The 20,785-nt window shown below is 33.5% G+C and overlaps 1 protein-coding gene across 1 annotated transcript; it reads left to right on the plus strand.

Annotated features, from left to right (window-relative positions):
* The first annotated feature begins 13,516 nt into the window (after positions 1 to 13,516).
* On the plus strand, positions 13,517 to 15,226 carry LOC143189110 (uncharacterized). The gene is made up of 2 exons (XM_076393784.1): positions 13,517 to 13,621; positions 13,748 to 15,226. The coding sequence occupies exons 1-2, from the start codon at positions 13,565 to 13,567 to the stop codon at positions 15,113 to 15,115; spliced, it is 1,425 nt and encodes a 474-aa protein (XP_076249899.1). The 5' UTR covers positions 13,517 to 13,564; the 3' UTR covers positions 15,116 to 15,226.
* Positions 15,227 to 20,785: the final 5,559 nt, after the last annotated feature.

Raw genomic sequence — 20,785 nt, forward strand, 5'->3', positions numbered from 1 at the left:
TTAAATCTAAATTTTAAATAATTATTTGTTTAACCAATTAATTTCAAAAATATTGTGTGAACTGAATATTTGAAAATTGGACCATTTAAATTGATCAGTGTTGTATTTTATACATAAAGATGTATGTATTTTAATCAACTATATATATGTTGGCAAAAATGCTAGGTATCGAAACCAAACCAAATAAAATGTAAAAAAACTGTTAAACAATCTAACCAAACTTTTAAATTCTATAGATCTGACATTCTCTGTATAAAATAATAGTTTTCTATTTGGTATTGTTCACAGGCAAGAAACGCTCCAAAGAAAGTTTTCGACATTCATTGCTTTTGTTCTTTAATTTGTACGTTAGACACATATGATTCTACGTGATATCCTAATTGTCGGTTTTAGTTTCAATGATTTAAAACTAGCGATTTTGATGTTAATGACGACATTGGTCTGGAGGACAAGGAAGGCAATATATGTTAAAACTTATTGGATGAGAAGCCAGCTCAAACTCTTACCAAGCATTCACGTAGCATTTGATAAATCAATTGTTTCCAAACGTTTAAATGTAAAAGTGAATATCCACAAGAGTGTCATCAAATTACTCGAAAATAAATATGCGGTTTTATTGATTGCTAGTCAAGAAGAAGAGTTTTGTGTGGCATATTTACTATGACACTTCAAATAACAGAAAATCATGGATTTGTCTAGGAGAGTAATCCATTTCAAAATTAGGCAGAATAGTCATGGCATCATAAAGTATTTTTGTGAACATGGTGGGATCGAGTTGCTGTTGTCGATCATGGATGTTGTCGAGTACGAGTTGCTTATATCAAATCAAGTTGCTGCTGCAGATGTCTGCCGACGTCAGTTAAACAAATTGAATGAGATATTCTTGGAAAAAAGCTAGCAATGGACACTATCAGACGCAAAGTCATTCTCTTCCATGATTTCACTCGGTCACAGGTTGAAAGTTTTGAAGGATTGTCACGGCTGCAACTCTAAAGAAAGTTCTACCGCGCCCAGCACACTCACCAGATATAACAGATCAATTATCTCCGGCCTGACACATAGATGGCGCTACTAAAAAATGCGTGTATAAATTTGACAGCTGTCGGATCATTAGTTTGTAAATTATTGGATTTTGAGTGAAGCAACTTGTGTTATTTTGAAAAAAAAAAGGATAAAAAGGAATTTCGCGTGTTGATAAAATATTGCTTTTTGAGGGGAAAAACACAGTTGAAGCAAAAACTTGACTTGATGTCGAGTTTCCGGACACTGTTCCAGAAAAATCAACCATCAACCATTGGTATGTTAAGTTTAGACGTGGTGAAATGAGCACCGAAGACGGTGAACGCAGTGGACGCCCAAAAGATGTTGTTACCGACGAAAACATTTAAAAAAACCACAAAATGATTTTGAATGACCGTAAATTGAAATTGTATGAAATATCAGAAACAATATTTGGGTATGAGAAAGCTCTGTGCAAGGTGGGTGCCGCGTGAGCTCACTTTTGACCAAAAAACAACGACGAGTTGAAGATTCGGAGAAGTGTTTGAAGATGATCAAGCATAATAAACCCGAGTTTTTGCGTCAATATGTGAGAATGAATGAAATATGGCTCCATCATTTTACTCCGAAGTCCAATCGACAGTCATCCGAGTGAACTGCACACGATGAACCCGCTCTAAAGCGTGGGAAAACGCAGCAGTCGGCTGGCAAGGTTATGGCGCCTGTATTTTGGGATGGGCATGGAATAATTTTCACCTTGAAAAGGGAAGGACCATCAATAGCGACTATTACATAGCGTTATTGGACCGTTTGGACGGACGAAATCATCGAAAAATGGGCGCGTTTGAAAAAAAAAAGAAAGTGTTGCTTTACCAAAACAATGCACCAAAACATATTACCAAACAATCGCCGAAACTGAGGCCTATTTTGAAGCAAAGGACAAATGGTACTACAAAAATTTTATCGAAAAGTTGGAGGGTCGCTACAATCAGTGTATCACCCTTGAAGAGAATTATGTTGAATAAAAACTAATTTTGCCAAAAAAATGTGTTTTACTATGGTAGGTCGGGGACTTTTCAATTGACCTGTTATAGCCGCCTGGTTGTCAATTGCTGAAAGCCATCACGGTGCACTGACTCACCGTTAATGCCGAAAATGTGCTAAAATGCATTGATGATTGGATATCGTCTTTTGACATAGTATCGCCATGTTGGTAGAAAAATGGGAAAAAGTTGTAGAAAATGAAAAAGTGATCAGAATACATGCATATAACATCTAATACGTGGACTTTTAAATAATTAAAAAAAAGATAGTTCCTCATACACAAGTTGGTTGCTTGGTTGCATCTTTATTGAAGCCTTTCATTATTCCTCTTATCGTCATTGGCATCATATACATTTTTATATATTCTTATGTAAAAATGATATGTTCTGCAGTCTCCTTTGACGAGTCAAACTCTTCTATGATATTACATATCTTGTTTAATTCACTCTGCGTTGTTCTCAAGTAAAAAGTAACCAGTAAAAGGTAAAATAATTTCACTTGAAAATCAGGGACACAGCACGTAGAATATCTATTGCTCTTCTCTCCAATGTTGTTTTCATACTAAACTTAAGTTTATAATTTTGTAAAGGAATAGGAACTACATTATCTAAGTTTTTAATATGACGGATAAATGGAATACTTGAACATAATGTGATTTATGGAAGGGGAAAACACGAACACTAGTCGAATGCCTCGTCATATACGCACAGTAAAAGCATAGGTTACATTATATTTTTAGCTATCGTCGAGATATACTCCATACTGGTATTGCGGCGTGTATTACGGTGCTCATGACTTATCCTCATTGCTTACCCTGACACCGAAATAATTCTGTGGCGCAATCCTTGCAGTAGGTGTAAAATTTATTCAATGTGAAAGGTATTTTAATTTCATCATAAATGAAACAGAAGTTATTAGTTGAATTTGTTCGTTTTGATAATATTTTAATTAATTGTTTATTCCTTACAAATAATAGGCTTTATAAAAGGCCTTCGAAATTGGTATTTATTTTAACAATAATCTCTCCATTCCATTCATTCAACTCTCTACTGCACAGCTATTTCCTCAGGTTTGGAAACAGGAAGTAGTCGCAGTAGGTTAAATCGGGAAAATATGCTGGTTGGGGTGGCAGGTCATAGCCCAATTCATGGAATTTTGTCGTGGTGACTAAACACATCAAGATGATACCTTGAAGGAGTAGTATTTTTCTTCGCCCAATGCAGTAGTTTCTGCTTAAAATCAATATCATATATGTCCAAAATTTCTGGATAATATTCGCGAGCGATCGTTTTACTCCTTTTAAGATAATCGATATGAATAACACCGCGTGTATCCGAAGAGACCCACTGTTTTAGTTATTCCTTGGTCTCTGTCCTGTTTTGAAAAGCCGCAAAAAATCGAGTGGATTGCGGTTAAACATCATCATGATGGGTTGTAGAAAAAACGTTTTGGATTTGGCGATTTCATTTATTTTGGAATAAAATTCTATATAAGGAGGTAAATAAACATGGGAAAAATTTTAAAATAACACTAGATATTTCTTTAGTTTTGCTATATAACTTTTTGCTTACACTCTTTTCCCGCTCTTTTAAGTATGACGCTATCCGCGCTGTCAATTTCGTTCAATATTATCGACCCTGGTGTACGCCTGGTTCTCTTTCTTGATATAATAACTAACTGGTAATATAGGGAGATATTAGGCCACCATCAAGACATCAATCAGCTGTGAAATCTAACACGGCATCCCTGACACTGCAGAGTCTTCACGTCACACTTAAATCTGAGAAGAAGTATAGCATGGCATGGAAACCTTGGACTACTTACATTAAAAGCAGTAGTTATAATCATGAACATTTCATAGTTGTACACTTAGGGTTAACACATACAATAATATGATTTTCACCCGTTATCAAACTTTACGCAGCTGAAAACAATTAGGAAAAGTTGTTACACGACAATCCTGATCGCAACCTTCACCTAACTCAAACGTAACATTTGGTTCACAAAACCGAACCGAATTCATTCTTGAACTGGCTGAAATATACCGTTGAGAACAGAACCCAGCCCAACCCTATGGGGACCTTTTATAATTAAAAAAATTGTTGGAAACAAGACCTAGCCCAACCATATGGGAACCTTTTATAACTAAAAATATTGTTAGGAACAGAACCCAGGCCAATCATGTGGAGTCCTTCGATAACTAAAAAGATACTACTGGGTACAAAGCCCCTCTCCCCAACCGTGTGGTGACCTTCGATAACTGAAAGATAATTGAGAAAATAGTGTTAGGGAATTTTTACAACAGAAATTAGTGTTGGGGATTTTTTTATAACAGTGTCAAAATTTTAATCTTTTATCATTAGTTATCCCCAGTCATTCTAAATTTTATATTTGCATTACTACTTTGTTATTATAGTTAACTAACTGGGTATAACTTTTTATTTTAAATCTTTAGTTATTTTCTATTATATATTAATTCTGTTTGTACACTATGTGAGAATCTTCGATATAGATTTAAATTTTCCTGACAATATTTTTATAATAGTGGTTTGATAATTTTCCAACTATATTATATTGATATAATATTGTATTCTTCTAAGATTTTAATCTTTCTGGTTATTCTATATGATATTTTTAAAATAGTACCTTGATGATTCTACTACTAAATCGGTATTCTAAATTTTAATCCTAATACGGCCAATCTGACCTTACTCCGTCCACTTAATTTTTAACCAAAATAGTAAATAACCAGTAAGATTACCAATTCTTGTGCCTATTCTATTATTGTAAAAATTCAATAATAATACTCTTAAAAGAAAATTTTCCTGAGGTAAAATTGATACACAAAAATTAAGCTTTTTTCCTTTGTAAATGACAAAGTTTGCTCAAAATCTCACAGTAGTCTATTAATAAATAGACAATTGTTGTTGTTAAAGTTTCTGCGCAGTAAAAAAAGTCATTGATTTATTAAACTGTTCTCATAAATAACATACTTTATTTGTGACACTCTTTGCCCCTAATATATTAATATATGAAAAAAAATTATCTTGCCGGTTGACAACGTTCAACCATCAACCCATATGAATCATTGGATTCACTTCCTTGTCTTATACCACCTACCGTACTCATATTCTTCTTAACAAACAAAAGAAACCCCTCAAACATTATTTGTACATCCTAAAATATATCCGTAAACGGATAGGATAACAAGAATTTTTAAGCTATTTCAATTATTCAACGTTAATTAGTTAAATTAAGCTGTCATTGATAAAATGTTTTGTATGTGATAAACTTAGGAATATTTTATGAATGAATATGGTGATTTAATTGGAGTAATCTATGCGTAACAACCTTGTCTAATATAATAATTTTAAAAATATTGTTAGGTATGTAAATAATGCAAATAATTTAAAGAATCTTAGAACGTTATTTACTATTGCTTAAATTAGATAAAATTCCGCGTCAATTACAATTAAAAGTGCTTTTAATCGATCTATTGATAAAATATATTGTTGAGAATTTTAAAAAGGCTATCGTAATTACTTAAATAACATATTCGAATTATTAATTAGAATGTAGTTTTTGCGAGAATCATTTTTATTATAAACAAAACAAAGAAGTATTGTAACAAACTATTTTATTTGTATTTTATTTATGTCATACATAATTGATGACCTTTAAAGTATTTTTAAAGACTTTAAAGGTCAAAAGGACTAAGTTTTCTAGTGGGTAACGATTATTTTTATCGCACACAAGGACAAAAATCGAAAGACGTAAATATTTGTTATCAATATTGATCTTCATAATTACAAATTGCGATTTTTAAAATTTATTTATCTTCATCAGCAGCTCTTTAACGATGTCAATCGCACGTTACATCAAATTTTGATAGAAAGATAATTTTAACACATAGCAACGAATTGTATCCATTAAAGCTAGCCCAAACGCGTACAAATCTCGAAAATTTAGTAAAGGGAGTAAAGGAAAAAAAACATGGATAGATGACATTTATAGTCATTGAAGAATCGTTGACGTCTTGGACTTTTCTTGCCAGGCAAAAAGGAATAATTTTTGATATTGTTTTTTAATAATGTTAAATAATTTTTTCCTCTATTTGTTGATCCAGATCGAAGAACTAACCGAAAATGTACACTCCTGCGGATGTTGGAAAATTTTTTCAATAGCCCCTTAGTGAAACTGCTTTTGGGTCCCTTTTATTTGTTTATAATACTGATGATTCACTTGTGCTTTGGTTGCTCGCAATTAACTACTCTGGTTAAACTTCTTGCGAACTAATAAAACTATTACTGCACTTTATTTAGTTTATTTACATTTATCACAATCTAAGTAAACCAGGGAGAGCTTTAATTTGGTTCTTTCTAAATGGACCTCTTCTGGCTGCATCGTACTGTGGTGTATCGTCAACCTCACACCATCAAAGGATTTACAAATGTTGTAAGTAAATACGCATAAACATTGGGAAGTAATTTCCATGAAATAAATAAGATTCGGTGTAAGGCCGCGCTGGTAAAAAATATCCCAAAATTTGCAAGGCTATTCACTAATTACAAATTTACAAACGTGACTAATAATGGCCATTGGGCTATTAAAAAGCCCTTTAATATATCGCCCGCCTGGAAAGTATATAATATACTTTCCACTAATTGAGACAAAACCAAAACATGTTCATAATACGGAACCTAGACGAGATAACAAACATAAGTGGCCATACAGCCTACAAAATAGTAGTGTATGGACAACAATCATTAGCAAATAAAATGATAAACTATCAACAAATTTTAAACAGTAGAGTGATACTTTAGGTAAAAAACCACTTATTTATAAAACTGAATTTATAAAGAATAAATCTTTGAAAAACATATTTCACAATTTCGGTAATAATTACTTACACGATTTTAAGTATTACTGAAAATACACAAATGCACTTTTTACAATAATTTTGTGAATCACTGTAACCTGAACGCGTTAGAAAGCTCTTCCTTAACCCATATTAATCAATCAGGTTGTATTCCTGATCTATTCTTTTTACGTGGTACAGCGTTCAACTTTGTGCTGATACAATCCCTACACCAACGAAATCAAACGTGTTTCATTTGTTGGATAATTTGTTGAATGATCGGTCTAGACAATTCTGGTAAGCTTCCACTTAAACAGTGGACAGTAGGTTCAAGAAAAAAAAAGGGAATTTGATTGATTTTTTGAGATTTAAGTTGGGTTAACAAGCTGTCGCATAGTTTAACACCAAAACCTCAAAAAATTTTCCCACAGAAGACCTTATCCCACAGAAAACAATTTCCATACATTTTAAACAGATAAAATTAGCATGTAACAATATTTTATTTCTCATAGCGCCCGTTTAACCATTTCAGAAATTTTCTCATTAATCGACTTCGAAAAAGGAGGAGGTTTTTTGTTCGGCTGTATATATATTTTTTAATGTATATTCGCCGATTTCTCCGTCAATTGTAGGCCGATTTTCAAAATACTTTTTTTACTTGAAAGAGTGAGCTTCCACGGTGGTCCCATTGGAACCGAATCAGGATCTGTTGGGGGAGGGGGAAATCGAGGGAAACGCTCAAATTTCAAAGGCACGTACAAAGCTTTCACAAATTTTTTATCTAAAATAATCAGATATGTGTGTATATGTATATGTTTTTGCTGAGCTCTGACGGAAAATCGGAAGTCGTTCAGTGCAAAAGCCATTCAGCTTGCTTTTTAAGCACTGACATAGCATATAAGGCCTCGTAGAAATATTGTAGACAATTGATTTTATGGTGTTATGGTTAATGGTTAAAGCGTTTAGCTCCCAAACAGAGGTCGCCGGTTTGATTCCCGGCGGGGACAATAACTTTTTGTTGTTGTTTAGTTAGAACATTTGTCAAATCACACAGGCAAGTAGTCCCCAGAGCCTGAAGCGCTCTTTATTTTCAATCTTTGTTTTTTTATTCCTATTTTTCCTCTTAAGGGCTGCACCTTTACTTAGTCTACCCATTCTAATATTAAATAAAATAACTGCGTAATATATTGAGTAAATATCTAACACTAAAAAGAGAAAAATAACACATTTGACAAAAAATATTTTTAATAAAAGCATTGAACCGAATTCAAAAAATAAATAAGAAACTTACTTAAAATTAAAAAATAATCAAATTTAGATTTTTAACTCAAAAAAAAAATTTTTAAAACATCACATAATCATCACACATAATAATGTGTACATAATAATCGTTGTAATAACTAAATAAAAATCACCAAAAACCTTATTTAACCTATTTACTACACTTATATTCTAGTATTTATATATACACAATTTGGCTTAATACCTACCTAAACCTATTTATCCATTTACAATATTATTTTAGCTACTACAAACTGATCATTTCGAAGTCGGTGCCGAGCTCAAACAATACAAAAATAATAATATAATTTTGGGACATACAAAAAATTAACTTATCACCTAAACAAATCTAAATTAACATAATGTATTTAAAATATATAAGGTAAAATGAGTTCTGTCCCATTTATTGGTCTATAATAAGGATACAGGTGCTGTCTAAGTTGAACTATAAGTTGAAGGTTACCCAAGGAATAATTTTTCATCATTGAAATCTCTCTATAAAACAGGTCTACCTAGGGCAATAGAAAAAGTGGAAGTGGCAGTCAACAAAATCCACAAATGGACGAAAGATTGGAAAATTCAACTTAATAGTTCCAGATCTGTCCACGTTAATTTTACATTGCGCCGAAATAATAAAAACTTAATTATATCACTCAATGGATGCTCGATTCCTCAAGCAGAATCTGCTAAATACCATGGAATCCATCTTGACGGTAGTTTAAATTGGAAACATCACGTTAGACAAAAAACAAAACACATTATAGCCAAAATAAAACAACTATACTGGTTAGTTGGAAGATACTCTCAACTTGATCTAAAATCAAAGAGGTTGATCTGTAATACAATTATAAAGCCAATTTGGACCTATGGGGTGCAAATATGGGGTTGCATTAAAAATTCAAATCAACTAGTTATACAACGCTGTCAAAACAAGGTTTTTCGATTGATTACCAATGCCTATCGCTATGTAACCAACGAAGAACTACACGATGACCTGGAAATCCAATGAATTTGCGAAGTTATCCAAGATTTCGCCTTGAAACACGAAAGAAGATTACTAAGTCATACTAACGTGGAAGCAATACAACTGCTGAACAGCGCGCAGGAGATTGAAGCGAACAAAACCATACGAACTTATATAAAGTGTATACATTTAGTGTAAACTAAAGCTATAAGTTATTATAATTTTATAATTGAGGAGTATATATTGATGTATTTTCTCGCACTCGTCTTGCTTATTAATTAATCCAAGTACATAGGAAAAGTAGTAATAAATTAATTGTAAATTAAGATTGTACTAAGCGTATCTAATAAAGGTGTTATAGAAAAAATAAAAAAAATAAAATAGGTAATAGGATGTATAATAGCCTTACCATACCATATACCTATACCTGAACCATAATATAAGAAATAGTTTTTAATTTCCAAAATATTTTTATTTCATTTAACGAATCAACATCTCATTCTTAAGTTTTATACTCAGATTTTTAAATGCAGATTTTATAAAGAAACAATTAAAACATGTTATGATGTTTTTAATCAATTCAGGATTTTTATGATACATTTTTACAGTTAAATGCCTATTTGCAAAATTCTCATTCTTCAATTCATGATGCGACATACAACATTTAAAAACATTTTTGCTATTACATGTAGTTGTTCTGTTACTTCCTTTCTTATATTCGGGCAAAATATAAAATTTTTCTGTAAATTCTAAATTCCGGGTTAATGGTTGTTCTAACAATTGACGCCAGACTATTTCTTTTACTTCGTCCTATATTTCTTCACACTTTTTCAAAGGAATGTAATCAATAAGATTTTGTAATTCATTATAAACGTTGTCAATAACCTTTTGAACTAATTTACGACCCTTATTCGGACATATTACACTCGATGTAGCCGACATGCCCATTTGTTTCTATTCAAATTTATTTTTTAGCACAGGTATTTTCGTTGATTACAACTAACTGACTAATGAGAACTGGCGTTGTCTCTCGGTCTCGATCTTTTGATTCGGGCCTTTGAATTCTTTATTGAATTATAGTATAATTCCAAAAATGTTACTCTTTCCTCATATTCTTTCTAATTCTTTACAATTAAAGGAATTTTTTAGATCCATTTCATCCAATATATTTTCAAATACTGTAATTCGTCATTTAAAACCAGCTCTGATTCTTATTAGATTATCTTTTTAACCTGGTGATGACCAAAGAGATTAACCCAAATTGAATCCAAAACTACTTTGAAATCTACTTTAAACAAAAGAATATGATATTTTAGCCTTACCTTTTAGCTTATTTCACAATAACACTCACAACTCTTTTCGAAGGACCAATATATTGCAATATTTGCCAGTTTGAAGGGCCAAAATGTCGTTTTTGTTGGTGCTAATAAATTGATTCAAATCTGGCTCGTAGGGCTAAAATGTCCTCTTATTTTTCTCAGTACTAATTTGATACGAAGGACTAAAAAGTCCCATTTGTGAGTATTGGTGAGTATACAACCTCACCCTGAAAGAATGTATTTTCCAAGAACTTTACTCCATCAATTATTTTACTCATATCATCTGTTCATTATTGTATCTGTTCATATAGCCGAAAATGTATTTATAATATTGTTTTCCATATTCGGAATCTCTAACTATTGTGGTCGAAATTATTATGCAAAAGATTAAATTAGCGTTAGAATAATAAATGGTAAATACTACATGACTTTGAATGAATACTAAATATCGCCAAGTTACTTTGATAATGAATATATAAATACCAAAAACATTATGTTGGATTCTTGTATAATGCAAATCATTCATCTAATTGGACTATTTGTTGAATTTGTGTCTTAATTTAAGAAATTGTAATTATATGTTGCGTTATATATCATACAGTTATAGTTAATTACTATATACTGTCGTATTTCCATGGTGGTGGTGCGTGAGACATGTTAGAGGGCAGGACTAGAATACTAAAATCTGGCTTCTTCACACTTTTATTTTGCTAATCATTTTATGTTGATTATTCCATACTATCGTTATTTTCATTATAGGTATACTAAAAATAAACTATACATTTGTTGTGCTGGCTACGAAAAAGTTATCGAATTAGCGGCTAATTAAGCGGTAAATTGTTTGTAATTGGTAAATCATAGAAAAAGAATAAATATCATAGAAAGCGGACTGAAAAATAAGGCACCAACATTATCCGAGACTAGAACGGTTTTGGTCGAGCGGCAACTATAGTAAGATTTGGTTAAGAACAACGGAAATTCTACGGGTTTAACAGCAGCACATTGTTTAAGAAATAGACACTCTCCCCGAGCTTTGTATAGCAGCGGACAATACGAGAATAAGTATATAATATATGAATTATTAATAAAATGTAACAATTATTTTGTAGACTGCTATGGGCCAAGTGGATATTTATATTAAATAATATGAAAACGGAACTTGTTTGAATATTATAATAAGTGTAAAAATGATTTGAACAATTTGCTAAAAACAAATACACTAAAAAGATATGTTAGGGTAACAGTTGAAAAACTACTAGATTTTTTAGATGGCCTGATACATTTGAAAGTATGGAAAGATAAAATAACTATCAAGATAGAATAATTATTAAAGCCCATAAGAGAGCAGAATTTATAAAAGATAATACAAACAAATTACATAATTGATCCAGTTTTACAGTAGTGAGCCAAATTTGAAATATAAAATTAAAAAAAAAATACAATGTAAATGTTAATGTGAGAATAATTGTAAAACTTTATATAGTAGCGTGTGTAAGATTTGCTACAGGTATATCTGTAGCTATCCAGAATATAAAGAATAACTTTGCGTATTTAGTACATATACATGAGGAGAGAATGGACATTAAATCGCAAGACAGGGAAGAAAACAAGAAAAATATACAAAGGGAGTAATTGAACTAACTAAATAAGGAGAATTATATTGGTAAAAGAATAGGTAGTATATGTCACATTTTGAAATCAGTGGATCCAGAATCTCAAATCGAAATTATTAAGAACATAGAAGTGATGATTCAGATATGAAAACAACAACAAGAAAAAAGTGATTTGAAATAAAAACATAAAATAGAAACACCAAGAAAATAACGAAACGTAGAAAGGTAAATATGTTTCACCAAACACGCAATACATAATACATAATACACATTTCACATTTCACATTTTACATTTCACATTTCACATTTCATTTTTATCACTTTTTGGGACTAAAAATAAATAAAGCTTACCAAAAGGTGGATTAGGCCTAGAGGGAACACAACTAAAAATGAAAAAAATAGGAGAATAAGGATATAAATACAACACAACCTACTAATAATATTTGGATATAGTTGGCCCCTTTAAACAAAATGTGTTGGATATAAATATCATATCAAAATAAATTATATTGTTTCTTATTTTTGTTTTAATATTTTATTTATATTGTTTGTGTGTGTCTAATTGTGTAAATGTATTATTTTTTATGTATTTTAATTATTTCATTTATTGCAATAAAATTTGCAATAATATATTTCAATATTCCTTCGTTATGTATCTGTTCCGGACAATTATAGAAGCCAAGAGAAATAATAAATTACAAAGCTTCAAATCTTATATTATCAATTTATATCACACCGTTTCTATAAACTAAATGTTTACATTTTCCTAAAAATGTACGTACACTTCATTTAAACATCTCTTCTTAATCTCTTGAAATATCTGCAGTATCAAAAACATTTACTTTATATTCAATAAAAATATTGACTATATCCAGGAAATTTGAAACCCAACAAAAGATTCAGTTGTAAGACAATTTTTAAGTTGCAATCTAAGTTGTTGATGTTTCTTAAAATTTGAACATTGGGGTTATTAGTACTTGACTAAATAAAAAGTTGATTAATTCGATTGAAATATAGGCTTTTAAAATATATTTGATTAAACTCTTATTGATTATGTCAATGATAGCAATAAAAATGATCACATTTTGTGAGAAAAAAATATATCCTTAAATTTTGCGGAAAAAACTTAATGGTAGTAATTTTAGGGAATGAAAATATCCGAAAGTAAAATAATGTGGTAACATAATTTTTTGGCATCACAGCCAAATTCGTAACTAATTAAAAAATCACTAAAGAAACAATTATTCACTGTAAGTGATATTGTAATTAACATACTTTTAAAATAATACAAATATAATCTAGGCCATCGCAGATGGTCCCCAACGCAGGTATCTTAGTTGAGACAATATTATCAAAATTATTAATCAAATTTAAATTTTCAAGTGGGTATTATTGAAATGAAATTCCATACTCGATGTGATAAAATTCCTCTATTTACTATAAAAGCAGATTATTAAATTGGACACAGCATCACTTGCTTTAGCGCATGATCGCAAGCAATATGAGGTTTAAGTTATTACTGCTCTTAGCAGCAATTGCCTTGGTAAGTATATATTATAAGTTTATTATAAAATAAATAATAAATTATAAAATTTATTGTATTGAAATATTTTTTAAATATAAACTTATTTAAAGTAGTGTTAACTAATATTTTTAATTATATTACAAGGCATCTGTCCAAGGATTTTCACTGCGAGGAAGAGCATCTCAACATGCTCAACATAGACAATTAGCACAACAATTCCCTGCTCCACCACCACCAGAACCTGAGCCAGAACCACCAGGTCCACCCGGCCCAGAACCTGAACCAGAACCACCAGGCCCACCGGGCCCAGAACCTGAACCAGAACCACCAGGCCCACCCGGTCCAGAACCTGAACCAGAACCACCAGGCCCACCCGGTCCAGAACCTGAACCAGAACCACCAGGCCCACAACCTGGTCCAGGACCACAACAGTTCCCTGCACCTCCACCACCAGAACCTGAGCCAGAACCACCAGGCCCACCCGGCCCAGAACCTGAACCAGAACCACCAGGCCCACCTGGCCCAGAACCTGAACCAGAACCACCAGGCCCACCGGGCCCAGAACCTGAACCAGAACCACCAGGCCCACCCGGTCCAGAACCTGAACCAGAACCACCAGGCCCACAACCTGGTCCAGGACCACAACAGTTCCCTGCACCTCCACCACCAGAACCTGAGCCAGAACCACCAGGCCCACCTGGCCCAGAACCTGAACCAGAGCCACCAGGCCCACCCGGCCCAGAACCTGAACCAGAACCACCAGGCCCACCTGGCCCAGAACCTGAACCAGAACCACCAGGCCCACCCGGTCCAGAGCCTGAACCAGAACCACCAGGCCCACAACCTGGCCCAGGACCACAACAGTTCCCTGCTCCTCCACCACCAGAACCTGAGCCAGAACCACCAGGCCCACCCGGCCCAGAACCTGAACCAGAACCACCAGGCCCACCAGGCCCAGAACCTGAACCAGAACCACCAGGCCCACCTGGTCCAGAACCTGAACCAGAACCGCCAGGCCCACCCGGTCCAGAACCTGAACCAGAACCACCAGGCCCACAACCCGGCCCAGGACCACAACAGTTCCCTGCTCCTCCACCACCAGAACCTGAGCCAGAACCACCAGGCCCACCCGGCCCAGAACCTGAACCGGAACCACCAGGCCCACCCGGCCCAGAACCTGAACCAGAACCACCAGGCCCACCCGGCCCAGAACCTGAACCAGAACCACCAGGCCCACCCGGTCCAGAACCTGAACCAGAACCACCAGGCCCACAACCCGGCCCAGGACCACAACAGTTCCCTGCTCCTCCACCACCAGAACCTGAGCCAGAACCACCAGGCCCACCCGGCCCAGAACCTGAACCGGAACCACCAGGTCCACCTGGCCCAGAACCTGAGCCAGAACCACCAGGCCCACCTGGACCAGAACCTGAACCAGAACCACCAGGCCCACCCGGTCCAGAGCCTGAACCAGAACCACCAGGCCCACAACCTGGTCCAGGACCACAATAAATTATTATAAATAAGACTTTTATGTAAAACTATATGTTGGTTACATTTTTACAAAAGTTATAGTCATTATATTAAATAAAATATGTTTGTAAGGAATTACAAATCACAAAATCTAGGAAAGTTTGATTAAATTGAATATTCCAAGCGTATCTATTCCTATTCCAAGGATATCCTTATTGTTTGGATATCCCAATTATGGAAGCAATTGTTTAAGCACGGATCACTATCATAACAGCAGACAATTTTTAAGGTAAATGTTTTTGCATCTTTGGTAGGAGCATAGCCAATTTTCTTTCGATATATCAGTGCATTACTTGATTAGCATTTAAAGTTGACGTGATTTAATTTTCAAACTGTGAAATAATAAACTCATATTATAATTCTAATAGTTTGGATGCATTGCATATACATATTTGTGAAAAAATTGGATATACCGAAGAAAAGATCACTTTCTCTTAAGATTACTTACCCCCTCGCGGAATTCAATAAAACGCTAATATCAACGAATATATCCAATACTAAGATTATTCACTTATATCTCAAAACATGTTTTTCTGGAATAAGATTTTCATTTAACCAAGGAATGAAGGGGATAGTGTTTGTCGCAGGCTTCTTGGAAAACCACTACTGTATTTCCACAATAAGTAACAATAATGTAGTTGTCGTTTTATAATCTAGTGGAAATGGCGTTGAATAACTGCCAATTAGTTATCATTTTGTAAAAACGTCCTCAAATTTTCCACAATTTCTCTTTCATCCATCTGCTCGATGTGGTTGTACAGACAGCCTGTGTTAATTTTTTCCTCGTTGCCTATAAAATAGATTTGTAAACATTTTGGATCATCAGGCATTGAAAGAAGAAATCAGTTTTATGCTACACTTGACCCTGAATCTTGATATTGATGTAAAATTATGACGATTCAATAAACGCATTATACGCAAAAAATATTATAAATATAATATAACATTTTATTTTATACCACATATAGCAATTTCCATTATTAAGGTGGTTTATATTATATATATTTAAAATATTTCTAACACCTTATTGTCACCTACCGGTTCTAATTGTAATCATAAACGATTTTCGAATCCACATAAATACACACACATATTATATTACAATCAAGACTGATATCTGGTTCTTTCCGAATCTTTTCATACCAATATTTCTATATTGAGTCTATTCCACCTAGGGGAGGGCGGCGCAAGACAGGAAAGCTAAGGTTCAAAGAATAATAAATCAAAAAGTAGTATAGTTTCATAAACATATTATTATTAACATTATCCTTGGCAATCAGACTAGCAAATGGCAGACAATTAGAAACATCACTTAAAATTAATCGGTCATAATATTGCGGAAAGTTAGAAAAGGCGTATCTCCCCATCTTGCCCCATATATCGGGTAAGACGGGGTACCCCTATCTGGTAACATGTGGTATGAAATTCCCTTACTAATTGGGTTAGCGGAGTTCACAAACACGTATGACTTTCATCATCACCGTCAACTCCTGTGTAGCCACAATGTGCCCATTTATGACAATTCGAGCATGTGGTCCAACCTACTTTTTTCTTTTACTTTTTTTAGAAAAAGTGCTTTTTGCACTTTTCCTAACATTCTTCTTTTTAATTTTAGCAGATGCACTTTATCTACAGCGTTCTTCTTTTTTTCTCGGATTTCCATCCTTTTCTTTTTTGATTCCTCTACTTCGTTCTTCTTTTGCATTACCACCTCTAACTCACGTTTATAAGGAGAGGAAGTTAAAATAACCGTTTTACCACACTTTTTATTTACCTTTGTTATTTGTTTTGTTTTTGGTAGAGAAAACAACTCTTATTGGTCTTGGTGATGGCTTTATTGGTCCATGCCGATACTAACGCTGCAGACACGTGTGTCGAATTTCCTACAATTGCTTCCGTTTACCGAAGTCGTTATAGCTCTGGGAACGGTGGGAGCTATCGCAGCAGCGTTATTGGACGCCGCTGGCGTTACTGCATTTGAGGATTCTACTACAATATTGTCACTACTGTTGTGGTAGGAATAGGAATATCGGTTGTCGAAGAGGCAATAAAGTCATCAAATCTCAACTACTTAACGTATTGTTACCACTACTCTTGGATTGGTGCGGAGCCACGTTGAAACAGCTTGGTCATAATAGACGTTTAAAGACCGCGTAAAAGCAACATTGGCGACGTGAAACAATCGGTGGGTGGTATACGATAGAAAACATAAGTGTATGACTCCATTTGCTTCATTTATTAATTCAAAATTCTGTGTGTGTACTATGTCCATCAAGTAGCAACAGTACTGGTCTATCAATGGTGGTACGACTAAAGATGACAAACTGCTTAAATCATGCCCCAACTTCCTGGTGGAGCATTCAATATTAACTTTGGATTCATTCTTTTCGTGGAAAAAACCAGCACTGGCGGCATATAGTGCCCTGCAATGACTCCCTTTAAGCAACCAGTATAACCGTAGAGAAAGTCCATGGACCTTTAACAAAATCTGCGATTTATTGTCCACCTAAACATCACAACAGGTAGAGTATTTTCAAGCTTTCTTTAGTACGCTACGGAATAGATCTATAGCCGGAGGAGATTACAATGCAAAACATTTAATGTGGGTTTCAAGAATAATAACCACATATTGACCATCAGAGAGTTCAAATAAAAAACCCTATACTATAGATTTCTGTATTACAAAAAATATTGATACAGAAAAGTGTCGATATGTCTTCTGATTATTCACAATAATAGTAAGAGTTTCTTCAAAAATTACCATCAAAGATAAATCCTCTTCTCTGTGCAATAACGGAACTAACCGGCCACTATTTAGAGAAGACTTAGACTGAAACATCTTTCTAAATTTACTGTTACAAACTGAATTTGATATAGAAATAGCAGCAATAAACATTACAAAAAATATACAGGAGATAGTATATTCAGCGACTCCTAACAGTGAAACCTTTCCAAGAAGTAAAAATACACATATATCGTGTACAATTCAGAAAATGATAGCAAAAGATAGCAAGCTCCTAGTGGAGCATTCAATATTAACTCTGGATTCTTTCTTTTTCTGAAAAACAAACAGCATTGGGGCGTATAGTGCCAGGCAGCACTAAAACTTATTTCTACAGTTATAGTCGTTCTTCTCTCAGCGGAGACTATTGTGACTACTTGTTTACGGCATCTTTTAGCTAATATTTATTGTTTTAGTTTTAGGTACAACGGACACTCCTGTTTCACCGAGTCAAATTATGTTCGTCATAGAGCTTCTACAAAAAATTAAGAACTTCTCAACAATTACCCTGTTAAAATATGCAGCCCGCGCGGCTGATGTATTTTTTAGCTTTCTTATAGATAATTCAATAAGCCTAGCCAAAAACCCTGCCACTCAATCTCTCTCTGCTTCAGCTTTATCAGAATTGAAAAGGTTAGGTTTATTATTTCTTATGGTCAAGTAGTAAGCTAAAGCCTTCAAATCTTTGATCATGGCGCCATATAGACTATAGTCTACTAGCTCTTGTTCTATTACTCTATGATATTGATTGATAATGATTAAATCTCCATTATAGGCACCTGTAAAAATACATTTCGCTGTGAAGACATTTGATTGGTTCTTTGATAGAGTTTGCCACGCAGAGTTAAAATAGAGAGACCTACTGACAATATAATAAAATAATTTTCAGGGGCATAATATATTGCCTTGACTCATTTATTCATATAGGAACCTCCTAATTTCTCAAAGGCCCATGAGATAAGAAAAATTAACTTATGTTAAGTGCTTCAAATGATTTCTAAAACATACTAGCCGAGGATGTATATTCCAGAATCCATGAGCTACATCCAAAAAACCATCTTGGTTAAGTGGCCTTAAGCCAATATATTTATCTGGATAATTACACTTTTTTTTAATGAAATGAACCCCTCAAGGTAGTTATTAAATTGATGACACTTTAACAAATTTGTTTTTACTTGGGCAAATTTTTCACCAAAATTCCTTACGTATTGAATATCGGTTAATCATCTCTTAATAGTTTTGCAGTCAGGAGCTGCCAATTGGATTGATCCAAGAAGAAAAGTATGTTGGCATAGGTTCTTTTGGAATTTCTACAATTAAAAAAATAAATATTTGATATTTATATATATGAATAAAATTACCCCAACTTGCAACAACAAAACATGCTCTAACGATCATAAGTTTAGTTAAATAGTTATCCAATCGCTTTGGGATTTTTAACATTATCAACTATTTTTTAATGACAGCCAAATACTTCTTCGAACGAAAACGATTCTGCATTTCTTTACTATCTGTGTATCCGGGTACACAACACTTCCTAGATCTATAATTCACTTTACTTTTTGTACTATCGACTTTACATTTACATTATTCTTCAATTAGTTTCTTACGATAATAGGCTAGATGAGTATTTTTAAAAACTACATTATAGCAATCCTATGTATTTACTATACAAGAAATAACAGTTATTTCTTTAAAAACATTTATTTGAAAGAAAGATTGACGTTTGAAACAATGACATTTTAAATGCGCGCTAAAACGCTCCAAATCTGCGCGTGACATAGTTGTTTGGTTGCATGGGACGGTTTGTAAGGGTGTAATATATTATTTATGCATTATTTTAATAGTTTTGTATTATAAGTACACATTCCATGGATGGTGTTAGGGCCTTTAATATAAAAACCCCAATTACGTTGTGTATTTTCGTTTCTAAGCAGTAGAATTACTTTGAACATCGGTAACTTATTCACAGTAATAAGATCATTCCAATTTACTGATTTAAGTACCTCTAATTACGTCTAAAGTGTAAGTAACGTCATATCGAGGTAAATAACACTGTTGATAACATTTGAGGTTAGGTCTCATTTATTTGTTTATCGAGTATTTAATTATTTTGTTCTATTTCCGGTTATCAAATAATATTGAAAATTATATTTAATATTATGTGACTGGTTTAGTCGTACGTAAATGGTAAATGCATGAAGTCAGTATATGTTCTTACTGAACACTAGTGAATGACCATATATTCTCAAAATACAAAGAAACATTTTAATTACATTCAGGCGTTCAACAAGTGTCAATCAAATTCCATCATTGTTAGATTACGAAAAGCGAATATCTGGTTTCTTGTACATCAAATAGTTCGATAGGTTATTCTTATATCTAAAGGTAAGTGATTAAACATTTGATTAAACAATGTTCTATTATTAAGTCTTTACCGTCTGGTATGTGTGTTATGGCAAACCGAGGTTTCAAAATTTCGAACAATTCTTACGGACAGACAATGTACGGACCAAATGTTGTCACAGCACTCAAGTACATTAAAATAAACTAAGCAGAGATCTAGTTTAAGAATGCATAGGAATACTTGATTTTGTAATGTACTTGATGAAGTATTGTAGATGCACATGCTTATAAGATTGTAATACTATTATTAAAATGAAATTACTGTGTGTGCATTTTATTTACCCAAATATCTTCTAAAGGTTTAAAAAATATACATATCCATCATCAAATGTATATAATTTAAACCTTTCTTTGTGTTGTAGTTACTATCAATTATGTAAAGTGAATATTTTGGTAGCCCTCTCAAATACATTTGCATATGCATCTTATTATCATCAAAAAATTATTTAGTAGGTTTGTCA

The sequence above is a fragment of the Rhynchophorus ferrugineus genome, unplaced genomic scaffold (genome assembly GCF_030347505.1).
Source record: "Rhynchophorus ferrugineus isolate W39M unplaced genomic scaffold, kcgeb_rfMv2 rfM1, whole genome shotgun sequence".
Lineage (NCBI taxonomy): Eukaryota > Metazoa > Arthropoda > Insecta > Coleoptera > Curculionidae > Rhynchophorus > Rhynchophorus ferrugineus.

Coding starts and splice junctions, on each gene's coding strand:
- LOC143189110 (XM_076393784.1), top strand. CDS start 13,565: ATGATCGCAAGCAATATGAGGTTTAAGTTATTACTGCTCTTAGCAGCA. Junction 13,622..13,747: donor TCTTAGCAGCAATTGCCTTG/GTAAGTATATAT, acceptor TTATATTACAAG/GCATCTGTCCAAGGATTTTC.